Source organism: Gracilinanus agilis, chromosome 2 (assembly GCF_016433145.1).
Source record: "Gracilinanus agilis isolate LMUSP501 chromosome 2, AgileGrace, whole genome shotgun sequence".
NCBI lineage: Eukaryota > Metazoa > Chordata > Mammalia > Didelphimorphia > Didelphidae > Gracilinanus > Gracilinanus agilis.
This window is the reverse complement of record NC_058131.1, coordinates 42,863,441-42,880,964: the sequence shown is the minus strand read 5'-3', so window position 1 is coordinate 42,880,964 and position 17,524 is coordinate 42,863,441. Positions and strand designations below refer to the sequence as shown.

The following is a 17,524-nucleotide window of genomic DNA, read 5'->3' as shown; positions in this document are numbered from 1 at the left end:
TCTAAGGGCTGCTACCACACAAAGCATTAACAGAGCAAATCACCAAGAAAGCCCAACTATCATTTCTTCTCAAGCAAAAAATCAAGAAGTATTTATGGAAACCTACTGGGTACTTACTAGGTAGGGACTGTGAGGGAAACAGTAAGGCAGGATACATAGTCCTTCAAGGAATTCATATTCTAATTTGAGAGACAAGATTATAGGATTTGGAGCTAGAGGGAACTAAAAATCTTCTAGTCCAGATTCATTTTTCTGATGGTTAGGTGTGAAAATGGCCTGCCAAAGATCACACCAGTTGTAAGTGACAGAGTCAGGATTTGAATACACATCTTCTGACTCCAAATCCAGGGTTTTTCCTTCTATACCATACTGCCTCTTTGGTAAAGTAAAAGCTAGATAAAAATAGTCATCAAAAAATCTTTGCTCCTTTGAATGCTACTTACTATTTCTGTGACTGCCAACAAGTTGTGCCCATTGTCTGGACACATCTCTCCTGTGTAAAGTGAGAAAGCTGAACTATATACCTCTTAAAAATACTGTACACATTAAGGTGCTATTGCAATTTAGAGGAAAGATTCTTAATCCACTTTTGACTTTAATAAAAGATCTTGACTTCTTGGCCCACAAGTCAGAAATTATTCCTGTGCTTAGAGATTCCACTGTAATTAGTGTCCCTGGAATCATTATCTTCCTGGAGAAGAATGTCTTGAGTTATGAGAAGACCCAAGGATGGCTCAGTGGATAGAGTACATATGTGGTCTGGAGACAGGAAGACTCATCTTCCTGAGTTCAAATTTGACCTTAGACAATTCCTAACTCTGTGACCCTGGACAAGCCATTTAACCCTGTTGGCTTCAGTTTTCTCATTTTGTAAAATGAGCTAGAGAAGGAAATGGCAAACACCTCCAGTATCTTTGCCAAGAAAACCTCAAATGGTATCATGGAGAGTTGGATACAACTGAAAATGACTGAAAAACAACTCCTTCCCATCTGATTGTTGTGGCTCTCCACTGCTTGTCCTGTCTGAAAGTTTCTACCTCCACTTTTCTAGTCTATCTTTTCTTTTAGAACTCTGCCTGATATTTTCCCACTGCATCATGCTGCCTCAAAAGAAATGTCTTCTAAACTACATTGAAGAGAAGAATTTCTAGGGCTGGAAGATGAGGGAAGGGAGTGTGATTTTAGATAGGAGAGAGGCCAAATTCAAGCACAAAACAAGATAAAGTATGAGTTGATAATCTAGTCTGGGTAGAACTTGCAACCCCCAAAGAGGAATCATGGCCAATAAGGCTAGCAGAATGTCTTTGAAAACTATAATGTTGAGATTTCCCTAACCTTGGAAGGCAGGCAGGCAGGCAACAAATTTATGAAGTGAATATTATCTGCCAAGTACTGTGCCTGGAATATAAATACAAGTGAAAAAAGAAAGATAGGTCCCCCCACCCCGGGGAACTCATACCCTAAATCTCTAATCTAATAATAAGGAAAGAACCTATAAAAAAATTAAGAACTAAAGAAGGAAGAGGCATCCATGTGGAGTGGATGTGGTCATAAAATCCTTAGCACAGCAGGAAGTAGAATGAAGCATGACTGGCTTGTGTCTTTTTCAAAAAACTGGAGGTCCCCCCGCCAGAAGAACTTAGTAGGAGAAAGGAGCCAGCATGGCAGAAATGTTTCAGGAGACAAGGTACTTGAAGGAGTCTGGAGAGCCAGAAGCACATCTGGGAGGGGAAGTCAAGGAGTTTGGAGTATTGAGGAGGGGCTTGGGAAACTGTAATTTAGAACCGTTCCTCACTGACCTATTTGGGACCGAGAGGAAGAGCAACAGGACTTGTGGAGGATGGGAGTAGAAGTGATAGAGATAAGAAGGCACCATTGACAAATTGGGAGTGAGATGGAAAAGAAATAAATGAGAATTGATGTAATTTCTACATTCAACTCTCTTCATTGATGAAAGAACCCCAGATTAAAAATTACAGCTCTGCCACCACTTCTCTGTGACAAATTGTATAACCTTGGATAAAAATCCTTTCTTTCTTCTGGGCCCAAGATTCCTTATCTGTAATGTAAGGCAGGTGGATAAGATGCTCTCTGGAGTCCCTTTGACACTGTGCAATTTCGTAAGGACAACCTCTTCCTAACCCTTTCCAGGGAGTCCCCATCAAAGACAGAATGCTTGATTATGAACAGAAGATGTTATTGACCCAGTATGATATGCCTGACATGCTCTGTTCTATAGGAAATAATTTGTTCTATCCGGTGGCATCTGTTAGGTGGCATCCTCTAAGACTCCTCCCGAAGGGACCACCAAAAAGTAGGAGTTGCCTGTTCCATACCTGGGAATCATTTTGTCTAAACCCTATGTCTCTTATCCATTGACCTCTGCTCCACCTTCAGAAAAGTAACAATCCACCATGTGAATCCGAGTCCCCAGGGGTGTTGGGTACATTATTAAGCCAACCTATGATAATCTCTGAGGGAAGTAGATATCTGGCTGGCACTGTAGTGTCTCAGTGCTCTCCAATGAGCACCACACTTCTTTGACTGGAAAGAGTCAAACAGTGGCAGGGTTCTAACTGGTCCATATGTTCTTCCAGATCAAGAGCAAGCTACAGGTATGGGGTCCAAAGTTTTCCCTTCTAAGTCAGAGCTAGGGGCACAGATGAAATTGCCAGTCACCCAAGCTCAAAACTTTAATTCCCATAACTCCTGTCTGCCTTTTATCCCTTATAGTTGATCACCAAGTTCTGTCAAATTCTTCCAATAATAATAACAATAACAACAACAACAATAATAATAATAGCCAATAACATTTATATAACACTTCCTGCATGCCAGGCACTGTGCTGAGTGCTTTACAATTATTATCTCATTGGATCCTTTGTAATATCTCTTACACCATTTCCCTCTTTTCCATCCCCATAACTGCCACTGCATTTCAGGCTTTTACCTTCTCACTGAGAGAGCCTCCTAATTAGTCACCAGTCCTTCTATACATGACAGCCACCTAAATTTTTCTAAAATACAGTTTCTTTGAGTCAAAAACTTTCAGTAATAGTAGTTTGCCTTTCTAAAGCTCTTTAAGGTTTACGAAGGGCTTTCTTAGAATTTCTGCTAATGTAGTATCCAACATCTTCCCATTCCCATTTTATAGTGGAAATCTAAGTGAAACTAGCTATGTGTCCTGAGGCAAGTCCCTTATCCCTACTTGCCTCAGTTCCTCCTCTATAAAATAAGATGGGAAGGAAATGGCAAACCACTCCAATATCACTGCCAAGAAAAACCCAAATAGGGTCACAAAGAGTCAGACATAACTGAAATGAATGAACTACAACAAAAGTGAAACTAAGGTCAGGCTTGTCCAAGGTTCCATGATTTTTTTTTTTAACGGCAAAAGGAGGAGAAATTTATTAAGTACCTAATATGTGTTGGGCATTGTGCTGAATAATTTACAAATATTATCTCATTTGGAAAGAACCAAAAGGGAATACATTTTAAAGGCTACCAAAAGACCAGCATAAGATATGAATAAGCCAAATCATACCAATAGTTAATTTATAAACAAAATTGGAAACAGGTTTATTCAATGTAATGGATTTGCTGGCTTTTTTCAGACATCTGATCTTATCACCAATGATGTTGGATACACAACATTTAGACTCTACCATGTTGGGAAAGTAGGTGGCACAGTGGATTGAGTGCTGGACCTAGAGTCAGGAAGACTGATATGAAATCTGGCCTTAGACACTTGCATGTTGTGTGACCCTGGGCAAGTCACTTAACCCTGTTTGCCTCAGTCTCCTCATTTTTTTTTTCATTTTTTTCAATAATTTTTTTTTATAAAAATTTTCCATGATTACATAAGTCATGTTTTTACTTTCCCCTTCACCCCCTCAACCCCCCACCCCCTCCGCTGTAGCCAATTCGCATTTCCACTGGTTTTATTATGTGTGGTCAGTCATGTGTGGTTATTTACACATTATTGATAGTTACATGGCTGTGGTCTTTTCAGGTCTACATCCCCAATCATGTCCTCATCAACCCAAGTGTCCAAGCAGTTGTTTTTCTTCTGTGTTTCTGCTCCTGTAGTTCTTCCTCTGAATAGGGGTAGTATTCCTTTCCATAAATCCTTCAGAATTGTCTTGGGTCATTGCATTGCTGCTAGTACAGAAGTCCATTACATTCAATTTTACCACAGTATATCAGTTTCTGTGTACAATGTTCTTCTGGCTCTGCTCCTTTCACTCTGCATCAATTCCTGGAGCTCTTTCCAGTTCACATGGAACTCCTCCAGTTTATTATTCCTTTGAGCACAATAGTATTCCATCACCAACATATATCACAATTTGTTCAGCCATTCCCCAATTAAAGGGCATACCCTTGTTTTCCAGTTTTTTGCCACCACAAAGAGCACAGCTATAAATATTTTTGTGCAAGTCTGTTTATCTATGATATCTTTGGGGTACAATCCCAGCAATGGTATGGCTGGATCAAAGGGCAGGCATTCTTTTATCACTCTTTGGGCATAGTTCCAAATTGCCATCCAGAATGGTTGGATCAGTTCACAACTCCACCAGCAATGCATTAATGTCCCAATTTTGCCACATCCCCTCCAACATTCATTACTCTCCCCTGCTATCATTTTAGCCATTCTGCTAGGTGTGAGGTGGTACCTCAGAGTTGTTTTGATTTGCATTTCTTTAATTATTAGAGATTTAGAACACTTTCTCATGTGCTTATTGATACTTTTTATTTCTTTATCTGAAAATTGCCTATTCATGCTCATCCCTTGCCCATTTATTAGGAATGGCTTGATTTTTTATACAATTGATTTAGCTCCTTGTATATTTGAGTAATTAGACCCCTGTCAGAATTTTTTGTTATAAAGATTTTTTCCCAGTTTGTTGTTTCACTTCTGATTTTGGTTGCATTGTTTTTCTTTGTACAAAAACTTTTTAATTTAATATAATCAAAATTATTTATTTTACATTTTGTAATTTTCTCTATCTCTTGTTTAGTTTTAAAATCTTTCCTTTCCCAGAGATCTGACAAGTATACTATTCTGTGTTCACCTGATTTACTTAGTTTCCTTCTTTATATTTAAGTCTTTCACCCATTCTGAATTTATCTTGGTGTAGGTTGTGAGATGTTGATCTAAACCTAATCTCTCCCATATTGTTTTCCAGTTTTCTCAGCAGTTTTTGTCAAATAGCAGATTTTTGTCCCAAAAGTTGGGCTCTTCGGGTTTATCATACACTATCTTGCTGACATCACTTACCCCAAGTCTATTCCATTGATCCTCCTCTCTGTCTCTTAGCCAGTACTATATTGTTTTGATGACCGCTGCTTTATAGTATAGCTTAATATCTGGTACTGCTAGGCCCCCTTCCTTCACATTTTTTTCATTATTTCCCTTGATATTCTTGATCTTTTGTTCTTCCAGATAAACTTTGTTATAGTTTTTTCTAATGTAGTAAAAAAGGTTTTTGGTAGTTTGATAGGTATGGCACTAAATAAGTAAATTAATTTGAGTAGAATGGTCATTTTTATTATGTTAGCTCGTCCTACCCATGAGCACTCAATGTTTTTCCAATTGTTTAGATCTAGTTTTACTTTTTTGGAAAGTGTTTTGTAGTTATGTTCATATAATTCCTGTATTTGTTTTGGTAGATAGATTCCTAAGGTTCCATGTTTGATAAACATCCAAGGCAGAACTTGAACCAGGACTACCTGAATTGAAGATCAGTGTTCTTCCCAATATACCACCCTTGACTGACCTTCCCTTCTCTGTACACCTCTAGTCCTCAGGGCCTGTATCACTCTTTTGGTGTTTTTTTGTTTGTTTGTTTTCAATTTCAAACAGTTCATGACTCTTTCATTTAAACTGTAATATTTTCCCCAAAAGGAATAAGCACAAGTCAAAATAAATAATGTGATGTTCCTGGAATGAAAGTTAAACTTCTTTCACAAAGCTTCATATTGCATTAAAACAGTTATTGTGCACCAGGTATGGAGTTGGAAGGACCTGATCTCAGACATTTCCTAGCTGTGTGACCCTGAGCAAGTTACTTAATCCCAATTGCCAAGAAAACCCCAAATGGGATCATGGAGAGTGGGAAACGCGTGAACAACAACACTTCTCTTCATTCAAGTCCAACCAGACTGACCTATAAACTGGTCACTAAATTTAACCCTCAATCTCTTCCTTCCTTAGCTAGAAAACAGGACTTCTTACTCTAGCATCTTCCTATTCAAGACTCAATTCCAGCTGCTACCAATTTCCTGAAACCTTTCCCAAATCTTAGAACAAAAATGTCATATTCCTGACCCAGGGAAATCATATTAACATATAATTGGGAATAGTTAACAAATAAACATATGTTTTAATTTCTTGGGAAATTGGGAAATTGCCTTTTTATTTTATTTATTTTATTTTATTGATTTAATTAAGAAAATTTTTCCATGGTTACATTATTCATGTTCTTTTCCCTCCCTTCCTCCCACCCCCTCCCATAGCCAACACACAATTCCACTAGGTTTTACATGATCAAGACCTAGGAAACTGGGAAATTTCTAACAAAATAAAAATGCAATGTGAGATAGATAATATTAATTTGTGGTTTTCTAAGTCAAGACTGACTATGATCAATTTCTTTCTTTCTTTTTTTAACCTTTACCTTTCTGTCTTAGAACCAAACACTAAGTGTTGGTTCCTAGGCAGAAGAGGGGTAAAGACTAAACAACTAAGATCTAGTGACTTGGCATGGATCACATGGCTAGGAAGTATCTGAGGTCAGATTTGAACCCAGGGCCTCTCATCACTAGGCCTGGCTCTCTATCCATGGATCAGTTTCTATTTGAGTTTGACGCCACTCCTCTGCTGGAAACTGCTGCAAATTTATATAGACCACTTTAGATTACTTCTGCGTTACTCCATGTAAGTGCTGTATCCTGTTCCCAGTGGACTGTAAAGCTCACTTTAGCAGGGACTGTCATTTCTGGTTTTGTATATAGTAGCGCAATGTCTTAAATATAGTAGGTGCTTAGTAACTATATTTTAAACTAATGAACGAACATAAATGCTCAATAAATTCTTTCTGACTTCATGGATGGATAGATGTGTGGATGGGTAGATGGGAGAATGATTGACCTTGCCAGTTCAGCAGCCATAAGAGAGTCTGGGCTCTGGCAAGAAAACCAGTGTAATTCGTGGCTCCCCCCAAAAGCTGAAGATGCCTTGACTTGCTCTGTTGATCCACTCACTGGTATCTTCTTCTCTCAAAGGATCTGGTTGACTGGCAACAACCTTTGCTATGGCAGGTGGGCTACTTGGGAGAGAAGTACGATGAGTGGGTGCACCAGCCCGTGGATAGACCCATCCGTCTCTTCCACTCAGATTTCCTAGAAGCCTGTTCCAAAACTTCTTGGTAAGTACTGCCCTATGACCTCAAAGGTCAATGTTACTCCTATGTGACATTAAGCTGTTGTTGACAAGAAAGACAAGATGATGTTGGTATGATGCAAAAGGGCCTGATATTCCTAAAAGCTATCACCTTGAAGTTAGCCTGAGAAAAAGAAGTGATCAATGTGTAGATGTATGTCTACTACATTCATGAAAATTTTCATCTCAATCCTGATTTTAAATTTTTGTAGTAGAATGGATTTAGAGTCTGAGAATCTGGATTGGTATCCCAGCTCTAATTCTATACTAAATGTGACTATTTAATCACTCGAATGAGTCTCAGTTTCCTCATCTGTAAAATGAGGGGATAGGAGTAAATAGCCCTAAGTGACCTTCCAGTTCTAAATCTATGGCCTTGTGAACTATGAGACTAGAACAGAAGCAAATAGGATTAAAAATCAATAATCAGTATATGCCCAGTAAATAATCTTCTGCTTGCCTGTCTGGCCCCCTTTTCATGCTGAGGGGTTACTAGACTCCCCCTAAAACAGAGAAACCAAGGTCATATTTCTGTGTAGAACCCGAACCTTTTAGAAGGTATTGAAGGTAAAGCTTCCCCAATACCCCAACCTTTGCCTCTGTTCTCAAGTCCTTCAGAACTTTTCTGAGATATTTCTAGGTTTCCAGCTATAAACATTTAGTAAGCACTCACTGTACACAGAGCAATGTCCTTGGTGCCAACAGTGTTAAGGGATAGGCAAATGAAACTTGGAGAAAAACAGATCTCTTCCTTCATGGAACTTTAAAGTATGCCACTCTCAGAAGAACTGTGTAATCAGGATTCTTCCTGGGACCCACACAGGCCCACACCTCAGAAATTAGGGTGTGTGGTGGTATAACCCTTGGACCAGGAATATATTTGCCCATTGAGTAGGTAACTGCCTGGCTTGGCCTCAGAGGTATCAGAGGTGTCTGGCTTCAGAGTAAGGGCTGGTATATTCTGGCCAGCCTCCTTCAGTCTTTAGTTCCCACTGCAGAAAGTTTGCCTTCCACTGGGCCCATTGCCACAAAAAGGCAGTGTGAGTTTCTTAGTCCAGGACTCCCAGCTCCAAATTACAAGACTCTAATCCCCATTCTGCCATCAGATGGCCACAGAGACTTTGGACCTCTCTGGCTTGAAACCTTCCCATGAGTCACCTTATCCCCTCAGCTCTCCTCTGGTGTGTCTCTAGGGAAGCCAGGCCCTTCTCTCAAGCCCCCTTATGGAACTCTCCCTTTTTTCTTGCCCCTGTGGCCCTCCTAACAGGTATATTGTTCTCGCTGTCTGGTTCCCATTGGTGGTGTACTTCAGCTGGTTCTACTATAGAGCCCTGGCTCAGGAAAATGTTCAACTCTTCTCATCATTCACCACAGGTACCAGATCTCAGGAAGTTGGGGTGCTTGTCCAGCTGTTGTGGGCTGGGGTGGGGAGCATCCAATCTCTTCTAGCTACTTTCTCTTGCTCATCCTAGAAGAAATAGCCCTGAGGATTAGATGATGGTCAGCAGAAAGGTCTGAGACAGAAGAATTTGGCTATGATATCTCCCCCAGACAAGCTAGTATCAGTCAAGCAAGGGAACCCGTAGGGAAAAGAGGGGAGAGGATATGGGCTAGACCAATGAAAAAGGAAGAAACTGACCTTTCAAGGCAAGGTCTAGAGTAGCTCTGGGAATTGGAATGTGATAGCACACAAGACACCTCACTCCACACCAATCAGTCATTCAACAAGCATCTGTTAAGTGCCTGCTCTATGCGCGTGGCCTCAAGAAGCTTACATTCTCATGGGAGACATAGCATGTACATATATCAGTACATAAAAAGGCATGAAACAAACACAAGATCATGTGAGCTAAGAGGGCAGCCAGAGGGGTCAGGGAAAGCTTCCTAAGAAGGTCCTACATGATCGTCCGTCCTACCTCCGAAAGCAAGGACAGAAACTTGATTACCTTCGATTTGTCTCAAGCCTTCTGGTACTTCCTCCTCTCCCACCCCCTGTTTGGGAGCTTCTTTTAAGCAGACAGCCCAGACTGGGAAGTAGCAGTTGGCATGAGGCGCCTGAGAGGGTAGGAAAGATGGAAGAAGGGAAGCCTGAATGCATAAGTTGGGAACTATAGCCATGACCTATCTTTTAATTCAGGGCTCTTCTCTCCTGCTCCTCTCTTCTGTGCCAGGTAGCTCTGTGTCCACAGCCTCTGCCAGGTGCAGCTTGCCAAGAGAAAGCGTTTATTAAGTGCCTGCTACATGCAGCATTGAAGAATGCCCAAAAAGCAGTCAGGTGGCCATGACCCAGTGCATCTTCCTTAGGAAAAGCAATATAGAGGGTGTCATTAGAGAAATAGGGGTGGCAGTCAGGCAGGGGAGAATGGAACTGGTCAAGAAGAGACTGTCAGTCAGGGATTTCTGAGGGACAGTCCATGTAGTCTATTTGTCGTCACATAAATTCAAGAGAATGTGAGGAATGCCAAGTGCAAAGGCTGAGTCAGCAAGGGTTAACTGCAGCCTGTGAGCCCCCATGGCCCAGGAGCCAAGGCCACTGCTCTCGACTCATGCTGAAGAGCTCCTGGACAGGGCAGGGCTTGTTGCTCAGAAATTCTGCTGACTGAATTGCCCACTGTCTTCCTCGGGCTCCCTAACAATGACAGACACTGGCCGGGCTGCTTAGAGACTGGCTGGTGGAGGAGGGGCAGGGGGGCAGGCAGGGAAGAGAAACTGAAGCTTTGGCCCAAGTCCCTTCGCTCAGCTCTGGAGATGCCACTCAGTACCAGCTCCAGGACAGGGGGCGGGCAGGGGGTGATGCTGGGGTGAGGGGGCGGGCAGATTCTTGACCTATAGGAATAGACTTCTCTAAGTGGTGGGGACCACAGTAAAGACACTTTTTTGGCTTTAAGCCCCAGATGACTTTCTGGCTTATGAAAGGCTTGACCAGAAGGCAGGGGCTGGGCAATAGGGATTTAATAAAAGGTTAAGCCAGCAAACAAAGTGATGCTACAGAGGATTCAAATCATTTCTTTCATGGAGGACTTGCAAGTCTGTAAATTCCCACATTCCTCTCTGTTCTCACTTTTCTCTTGTTGGTTAATTTAACTTTTTTCAATTAACAAGCATTTCTTTTCCCTTGTAAGCAATATGCATAATCAAAGAATACAAATTCCAACATTGGCCATGTTCACCTTCTTCATCAGATGTATGCTAGATCTCCCTTGGATTTGGGCATCCACTCCACATCTGAAATACAGTCGTTCTGCAGCTCAGGGTGCCCAAATTGGTTGTGACGTCCTCTGTGAAGCTTTCTCTGATCCTCACTTCTTCCTATCCAAATCAGCTCTTTGCCTTATCTGATTCCCCGGAGAACTTAAGGTCCCAGTGGGCAGAGACTTCTGCTTTTAACCCTATATCCCCAGAGTGCGTTGTATGTGGAGGAACAACCAATTAGTAAGTACCTCCAATGGGCCAGGCACTGTGCTCAGCCCTAGAGTTACAAAATCAGAAATGAAGTAGTCCCTGACCTCAGGGAGATTACATTCTACTAGGGAGACCACAAATTTTTGATTAAGCACATACAAATAAACCCAAGGTAATTTGTGAGGAACAGCAAGCTCAGTTTGGCAGGACCGGAGAGTATGGGAAGGGGACCCTAGAATAAACTTTCTAATAAACCTAGAAACATATGTTGGGGACAGCTACACAGTGATTGATAGCCAAGCCTAGAGTAAGGAGGTCCTCAGTTTAAATCTGGCCAAAGTCACTTCTTAGCTTCATGACCATGAATGAGTCACTAGACCTCCATTTATTAGCCCTTACTGCTCTTCTGTCTTGGAACCAATAACACTGTATTGATTCTAAGATGAAAGGTATGAGTTTGAAAAAAGATAGGTATATTGGAGACAGGTTGCAAGGGCTTTAAATATCAGTGGAGTTTATATTTGATCCTGGAGGTGAAAAGGAGCCTCTGGAATTTATTGAGCAAGAGTGTGATTTGGTCAGAACTTTGCTTGAAAAACATCATCTTGATAGCTGTATATAGGGTCAGCTGGGTAATAGGGAGACTTAATATAGGGAGAACATTTAGAAGATTATTTCAATAATCCAGCCAAACGGTGATAAGATGGTAACTTTGTGAGAAGATGTTTAGGGAGAGATGCAAAAGCAATTGTGAAATTTATAAGATCAGGCAGCTAACCAGAGGCAGCAAGGTGGTGATTTATTGGATGGAATATTGGGCTTAGAGTCAAATCTGCTCTCAGACACTGGCTCTGTGACCCTAGGCTAGTCATTTTAACCTTTGGCTCTCCTCACTTATCAATAATAATAGTTTTGATGGGCTCTGAGTTATTGTAAAGATCAAATGAGTTAATATTTGTAAAGTTCTATATAAATATGTATTTATTATTATGATAAAGAGAATGAAGGAGCTTGAGAAATTGAGGATGACAATGAAATTGTGAACCTAGGGAACTGGGAGGCTGATGGGGTCTAGGCGGAAGTAAAAAAGTTCAGAAGAAGAGTGAATTGGGGGAGAAAGATAGAGTTCTGTCCTGATTAACACAATAACTTCTCATGATTCCAGATTAACAATGACAAAGAATCATGTAGTGTGGGAATTTGTTTGGCTTGACTATTCATATTTGTTAAAAACATTTTTTCCCCCTATGGAGAAGAAAAGAGGTAAGAGGGACAGTAAAAAGATGTTTTTCATTGAAAAAATAAAATATCAGATCAAATAAAAAAGAAATATAACATCAAGGCCCATCTAACAAAAGACATGTTTACAAAAGACTTTCATCCACATGAGGAAACTGAGGCTTAGTGATTTGCCCAGTATGACACAGCAGAGATAGGACTTGGATGAGAAGTTTTCTGACTCCAGTTAGGTCAAGGACTAACCATTCTACAAGCCACTGGGATTTGAACCCTTCCTATCTCCCCCTCCCTTCAGCCCTTTCTCTATCCATTCCTAAAGCCCCAATGGTAGTTAGAGAGTGGGAGATGAGATTTACTTTACTTGGCTCCAGTGCAAAGAACTAGGATCAGAGCATGGAAGTGGCACAGAGACTGGTTTCCACTTTTAAGAGGAAATTTCCTAACAGTTAGAGTTGACCAAACATAGAATGGGCTGCCTTCCAAGGTAGTCGGTTCCCCATCACTCTTTCAGTGAAGGTCAGGGAACTACTCATAGAGATATTAGAGAAGGAATTCCTCTTCCAATACAGATTGGAATAGACACCAAGGTCCCATGTGTCTGTGTAGGGCCACATGGTCCCATACTCCCTGGGGCCATTGAATGTGACTGATGCATCCATTACCCTGACCCTAACTCACCACCTTCTCTCTCCATACAGAGTATGCCATCCCTGTGTCCAAGTATGTATTCCCATTATTATTTGTTTTGGGGCTATTGGCATGGAGTGCCATAGAGTACATCCTCCACCGCTTTGTGTTCCATATGAAGCCACCTGCCAGCAACCATTACCTCATCATGTTTCATTTCCTCATCCATGGCCAGCACCACAAGGTGAGAGACCCTAGGGAAAGACCAGGGCAGGAGGTCACTTCCCTTCCCTTGCACTAGGGTAAAGGCTCTTGGTATGGAATTCCTAGTCTCAGCTACAAATCACCATCATGAGAGCCAAAGGCTTCCTTGTGAAAGCTGAGGCTAGGACACTAAGAAAGCCTGTGGGAATCCTGAATTCTGGAGGGGGTGGTTGGACAGGCAAAAGTCCTCCTAGTCTAAATTGATGCTATCAAAAGGTAAAACAAACCCTCATCACAAGGATCCTAGGGTATAGGGAGTGAACGCTTCTGTTATCTGAGTGGGCAGAGTCAGCCCAAAGGAGAATCATGAAGGAAGCAAGACTCTTATCTTTGGCATTCTCCTACCCCTTAACTAATGTTCTCAAGCTTTCTTTTGACTCCTTGGGGCCCCTGGTGCCCTCTAGGCCTACCTTCCTCATGTTCTAGGCTGTTCTTGTCCACCTTAAAACTGAGGTCCATTTCCCCTTAGCTCTATTTTCTTCATTCCTCTGGGTCATACAGATAAGTGAATCCAACATGAATATGGTAGCTAGCTACTAGGTCTCCCCTCTTCCTCCCAGCTTACATCATGCCTTCATCAATCACAATGTTCTGTCTCCAAAAGGCCCCCTTAGGAGCGACCCTGATCAAGGTCTTTCATTTGCCTTTCAGGCAAATAAAAGCAGTGTCTTCAGGCAGGGAAGCCTTTCAGTCCTTTCCAAGTATCTAAGTGGCCACCACAAATTATGGACTCTCTATGATGAGGATGTGAAGTAGTTTCTAAAACACAATTCCAGAAATCTTATCTCCAAAATTATGACCATCCTCATGAAAGTTGCTAGAGCCTATCTTGACTTGGGAAGTGGGGCAAGAGGTTGGATGAACCCCTGAGTGGCCCCAGGAGCCTCAATCACCTAGTTAGATGAGAGGCAGATTTTAACTCATTAGAAAGATGAACTTGCTGTTTATTAAAACTTCTAAGACTTGAATGAGATGGTTGGGAGAGGTCCTGAGTTCCTAGTCACTGGAGGTCTCCAAGCAAAAGCTAAATGACTACTATCAGGGATATTGTAGAGAGGATTTTTGCCTAGGGAGAGTTGGATTAGATGGCCTCTTGGCCTCCTTCCCACCCTCCAATTCCATGGATTTCTAACCTAATTGATAAGGCTTCCACCACTTTGGTCATATGGTGACCATTCTTAGCATTGAGTTCTCTGCTGCCACCCAGTCCTTGCTTTCTGTTCTTCTGCCAGCTCCCTAACCTAGAGCCTCTTCCATGGCATGGGGACAAGGCTGCTGTCTGACAGGGATCTCTCTATTCCTAGTCCCCATACGATGACTCCCGACTGGTCTTCCCCCCTGTGGCTGCCTCCGTGGTGGTTGTCTTCTTGTACCTATTGCTTGGCCTCCTCCTGCCTGAGGCCATTGCAGGAATTATCTTCACGGGAGGCCTCCTTGGCTACATCATCTATGACATGATGCACTACTACCTACATTATGGATCACCATCTAAGGGCACCTACCTTTACGAGATGAAAGTCTACCATGTCAAGCACCACTTTGAATGCCAAAAGTCAGGTATGAGGGCTGGGAGGACACCAGGGAGTGTTGCATTGTCCCCTTCCCTCTCTCCTTAACACTTTCCCTCTCCCAAAAGTGCCATTCTTGGCTCATAAAACTACCCCAAAAGTATCAGGGACAATTAAGGAAGGAAGGAATTCCAAACCACAGCTATTAGAGCTTAGTGGAGGTGTCACTTAGAAAGGGAGGAAGGGAGAAGGGAACTGATCCCAGGCTACTCAGGGCCACCTTCCTTGGGAACTTCTTCTCTGATCCCAAATCTTATTTTTACAACATTAAAAATTAAATGGTCCCAAAGAGGCCATTTTGTCCAAGGGTTATTCACTTTTTCTGTGTCATGAACTTTTGTCAACAGTCTGGTGAAGCCCATAGACTCTTCTCAAAATCATGTTTTTAAATACATAAAGTACCTGAGCTTACAAAGAAAAACCAATTCTACTGCAATTTAGTCATCATCATATTTTTTTAAATGTGTGATTTCTTCATACATCTAGCAATGGATGTAAATAACTATGGTTCAGCTAGGTGGCACAGTGGATAGAGCATTTGGCCTAGAGTCAAGATCTGAGTTCAGATGTGGCCTCAGGCACTTACTAGGTAGATGACCCTGAGCAAGTTGCTTAACCTGGTTGGCCTCAGTTTCTTTATCTCTAAAATGACCCAAAGGAGGAAACTGCAAACCATTCCAGTATCTTTGCCAAGAAAATCCCAAGTGGAGTTAGGAAGAGTCAGACATGACTGAAACTACTGAACAATAACAAATAACTTACAGTAATGTCAAAGTAGAGATGAGTATATGAATTATATTTCATGATTCCTACAACAACTTTAATGTGCTATAAAAACATCTCTGGTTGGTTGGTTGCGCACATTCATGTCTGAAGGAGTTGCTTAGAGATTTGTGAAAATAAAGATATAACTTTTTACATTTGAGGAAACTGAGGGTGATGGGGAATGAAGTGATTGGCCTGGGGTCACACAGTAAGAATCTGAGTCAGAACTTGAACTTGAGTCCTGACTCCAAGTCCAGCACTGTCTGCAAGGACACTCTTCTACTCTTCTGATTTTGCCCCTTCTCTCCCTCTCCAGGGTTTGGTGTCTCCTCCAAGATCTGGGACAGATCCTTCCACACCCTTATTCCAGAGACTTCGGAGAAGGAGCAGTAACACCTCCCCAGACCCTCTGCTTTTTTTTCTTCCCGATGCAGTGCTTTCCTCCCTCTTGGCTAATACTTCCTCCCCTCACCCTTTAGCTGGTGACCCCTGCAGGATGGCTGGGGCACTGGGTGGGTCAGCCTCCATGGCCCAATGAGAGGTGGTAGTGATTCCCCAAGGAAAAGAGGGACCAGTGCCTTCCTAACAAATCCCAGAAAAGTGAAGAAGTCGTTCTCCTCGAGACTCCATTCAGGGAGTGAGAACTTCCAAGTCGCAGGTGGAGTGTTCTCCTGGAAACCTGCCCATCTGAGATTCATTGTGATACTGATGGCCCCAATGGTGCCCTGTGGCCTCAGGCCTGCAGCTGTAGTCCAGAGCCCTGAATCCAGTGAGCTGCAAGCCTAGAGAGGAGTGAAGGAAACAGACCCCATGGGAAGAAGAGCAAGGAGCTGCCCTGGGAAAGGTGGGCAAGAAGGACTGACCTTTGATCCCTTCAAAGCCTCAAGTGCCTAGGCCTCCCTTGTAAGAGATCCCTGATGATAGCCAGGCCATTAGCCTCCATGCTGCAAGAGCCAGACCAGCTGGTGGCTTCTCTCCAACTCCCCTGCTCCCACCCCGAAGCATATCTTTCATTACCTTTCAGGTGGAGGGACAGGCTGCTCCATCTACTCTCCTGCTTCAGGGAGGTGGGAGAGGAAGGCCTGAAGTATATGAAGGGTTCTCACTCATTGCCCATGTTTTCCTGTGGATAACTCCCTCAGTACCTAGGTCTGAGGCTAGCTCTGTGCCAGCTGCCTTGAGCAGCCACCAACCACAAGTGCCAGTTGTAAAGCCAAGTAAGTGCCTCATAGACTGATAGCCCCAGGGCCTGGCAGGCATTCAGGAAAAAGCCTGGGAACCATCCATACATCCCCTTCTGGGGAAAATGAAAACTGGGCCTCTTCAGAAGAAGTGTCCAGAGGTGCTGGACATCAGCTGCAAGGCTAGCCAAAGATCGCCCTTTAGCTGAGGTCACTGCCACTCTATCATGAAAAGTTCTCCTCCTCCTCCCTGGAGGACCCCTGACCAGTTGAGAGGCAGACATTCCCACCGTTCTGTTGGGAAGGTGAAGGGACCACTATGCCTTCTTTCCTCCTCCTGCCTTTTCCCAGGCAAATCCAGCATTTGGCAATAGTCCCATCACTTCCTAGTGCCCCTGATGCCACTAGTTCCTAGTGCCCCAGTCACCGTCTTCCCAGCTTCCCTTACCATTATTCTCACCCAAGTGTGCTGAGATGGGTCGCCATGTGAATTGGCATCTTGGGGCCTTCATCTTCCCTTCTTCCCCAGCTCCCACATGGCCCTCCTCCCTCTGTTCCCTGCTTCAGGCCCATGACATGAAGCACCCTCCTCCTCCTCCTAACCAGACCCTCACTGCTTTCCAGTGACTCTTATTTATAAGTCATTTAAAATTCTCCTGGACCCAGTTAGGGCTTCACGCTATCTCTCCTAACCCCAGGTGTGGATCCCATGTAAGTTTCCTCGTTCTTGTTCTTATCCTTTTTCCTATTCCCATTCTCAAACAGTTAGTGTTTGGAAGTTAAAAAAAAAAAAAAACCAATGAGTATCAAAAGACATGGTTTGGGCTGATCATGTGATTTCTAATGTTTACCAAGGAGATATTTAAAGGTTTTGGAAGAAGTCTATAGAGCTATAGTTGTGAAATAAAGATGTAAATATCGTTTATTTTGAAAAATAAAACTTTAAAAAACCCTTCAAATCAAACAACAAAAGCTTAATTGTTATCTGTCCGAGCCGTGGGTGAGTTGGGGACAGAATTCCCCTGGCAAGCTGACTC

The 17,524-nt window shown here is 42.6% G+C and overlaps 1 protein-coding gene across 1 annotated transcript in view; it reads left to right on the top strand.

The window, feature by feature from the left end:
- Positions 1 to 15,750, top strand: part of FA2H (fatty acid 2-hydroxylase) — a gene marked incomplete at its 5' end in the record, with an annotated part of 86,372 nt that extends 70,622 nt beyond the window's left edge. The window contains 5 exons of the mRNA XM_044659366.1: positions 7,285 to 7,427; positions 8,709 to 8,815; positions 12,781 to 12,953; positions 14,278 to 14,530; positions 15,623 to 15,750. Coding sequence (XP_044515301.1) covers positions 7,285 to 7,427; positions 8,709 to 8,815; positions 12,781 to 12,953; positions 14,278 to 14,530; positions 15,623 to 15,699 — 753 coding nt within the window. The remainder of the gene's footprint in view (positions 1 to 7,284; positions 7,428 to 8,708; positions 8,816 to 12,780; positions 12,954 to 14,277; positions 14,531 to 15,622) is intronic.
- Between the last annotated feature and the right edge of the window lie 1,774 nt (positions 15,751 to 17,524).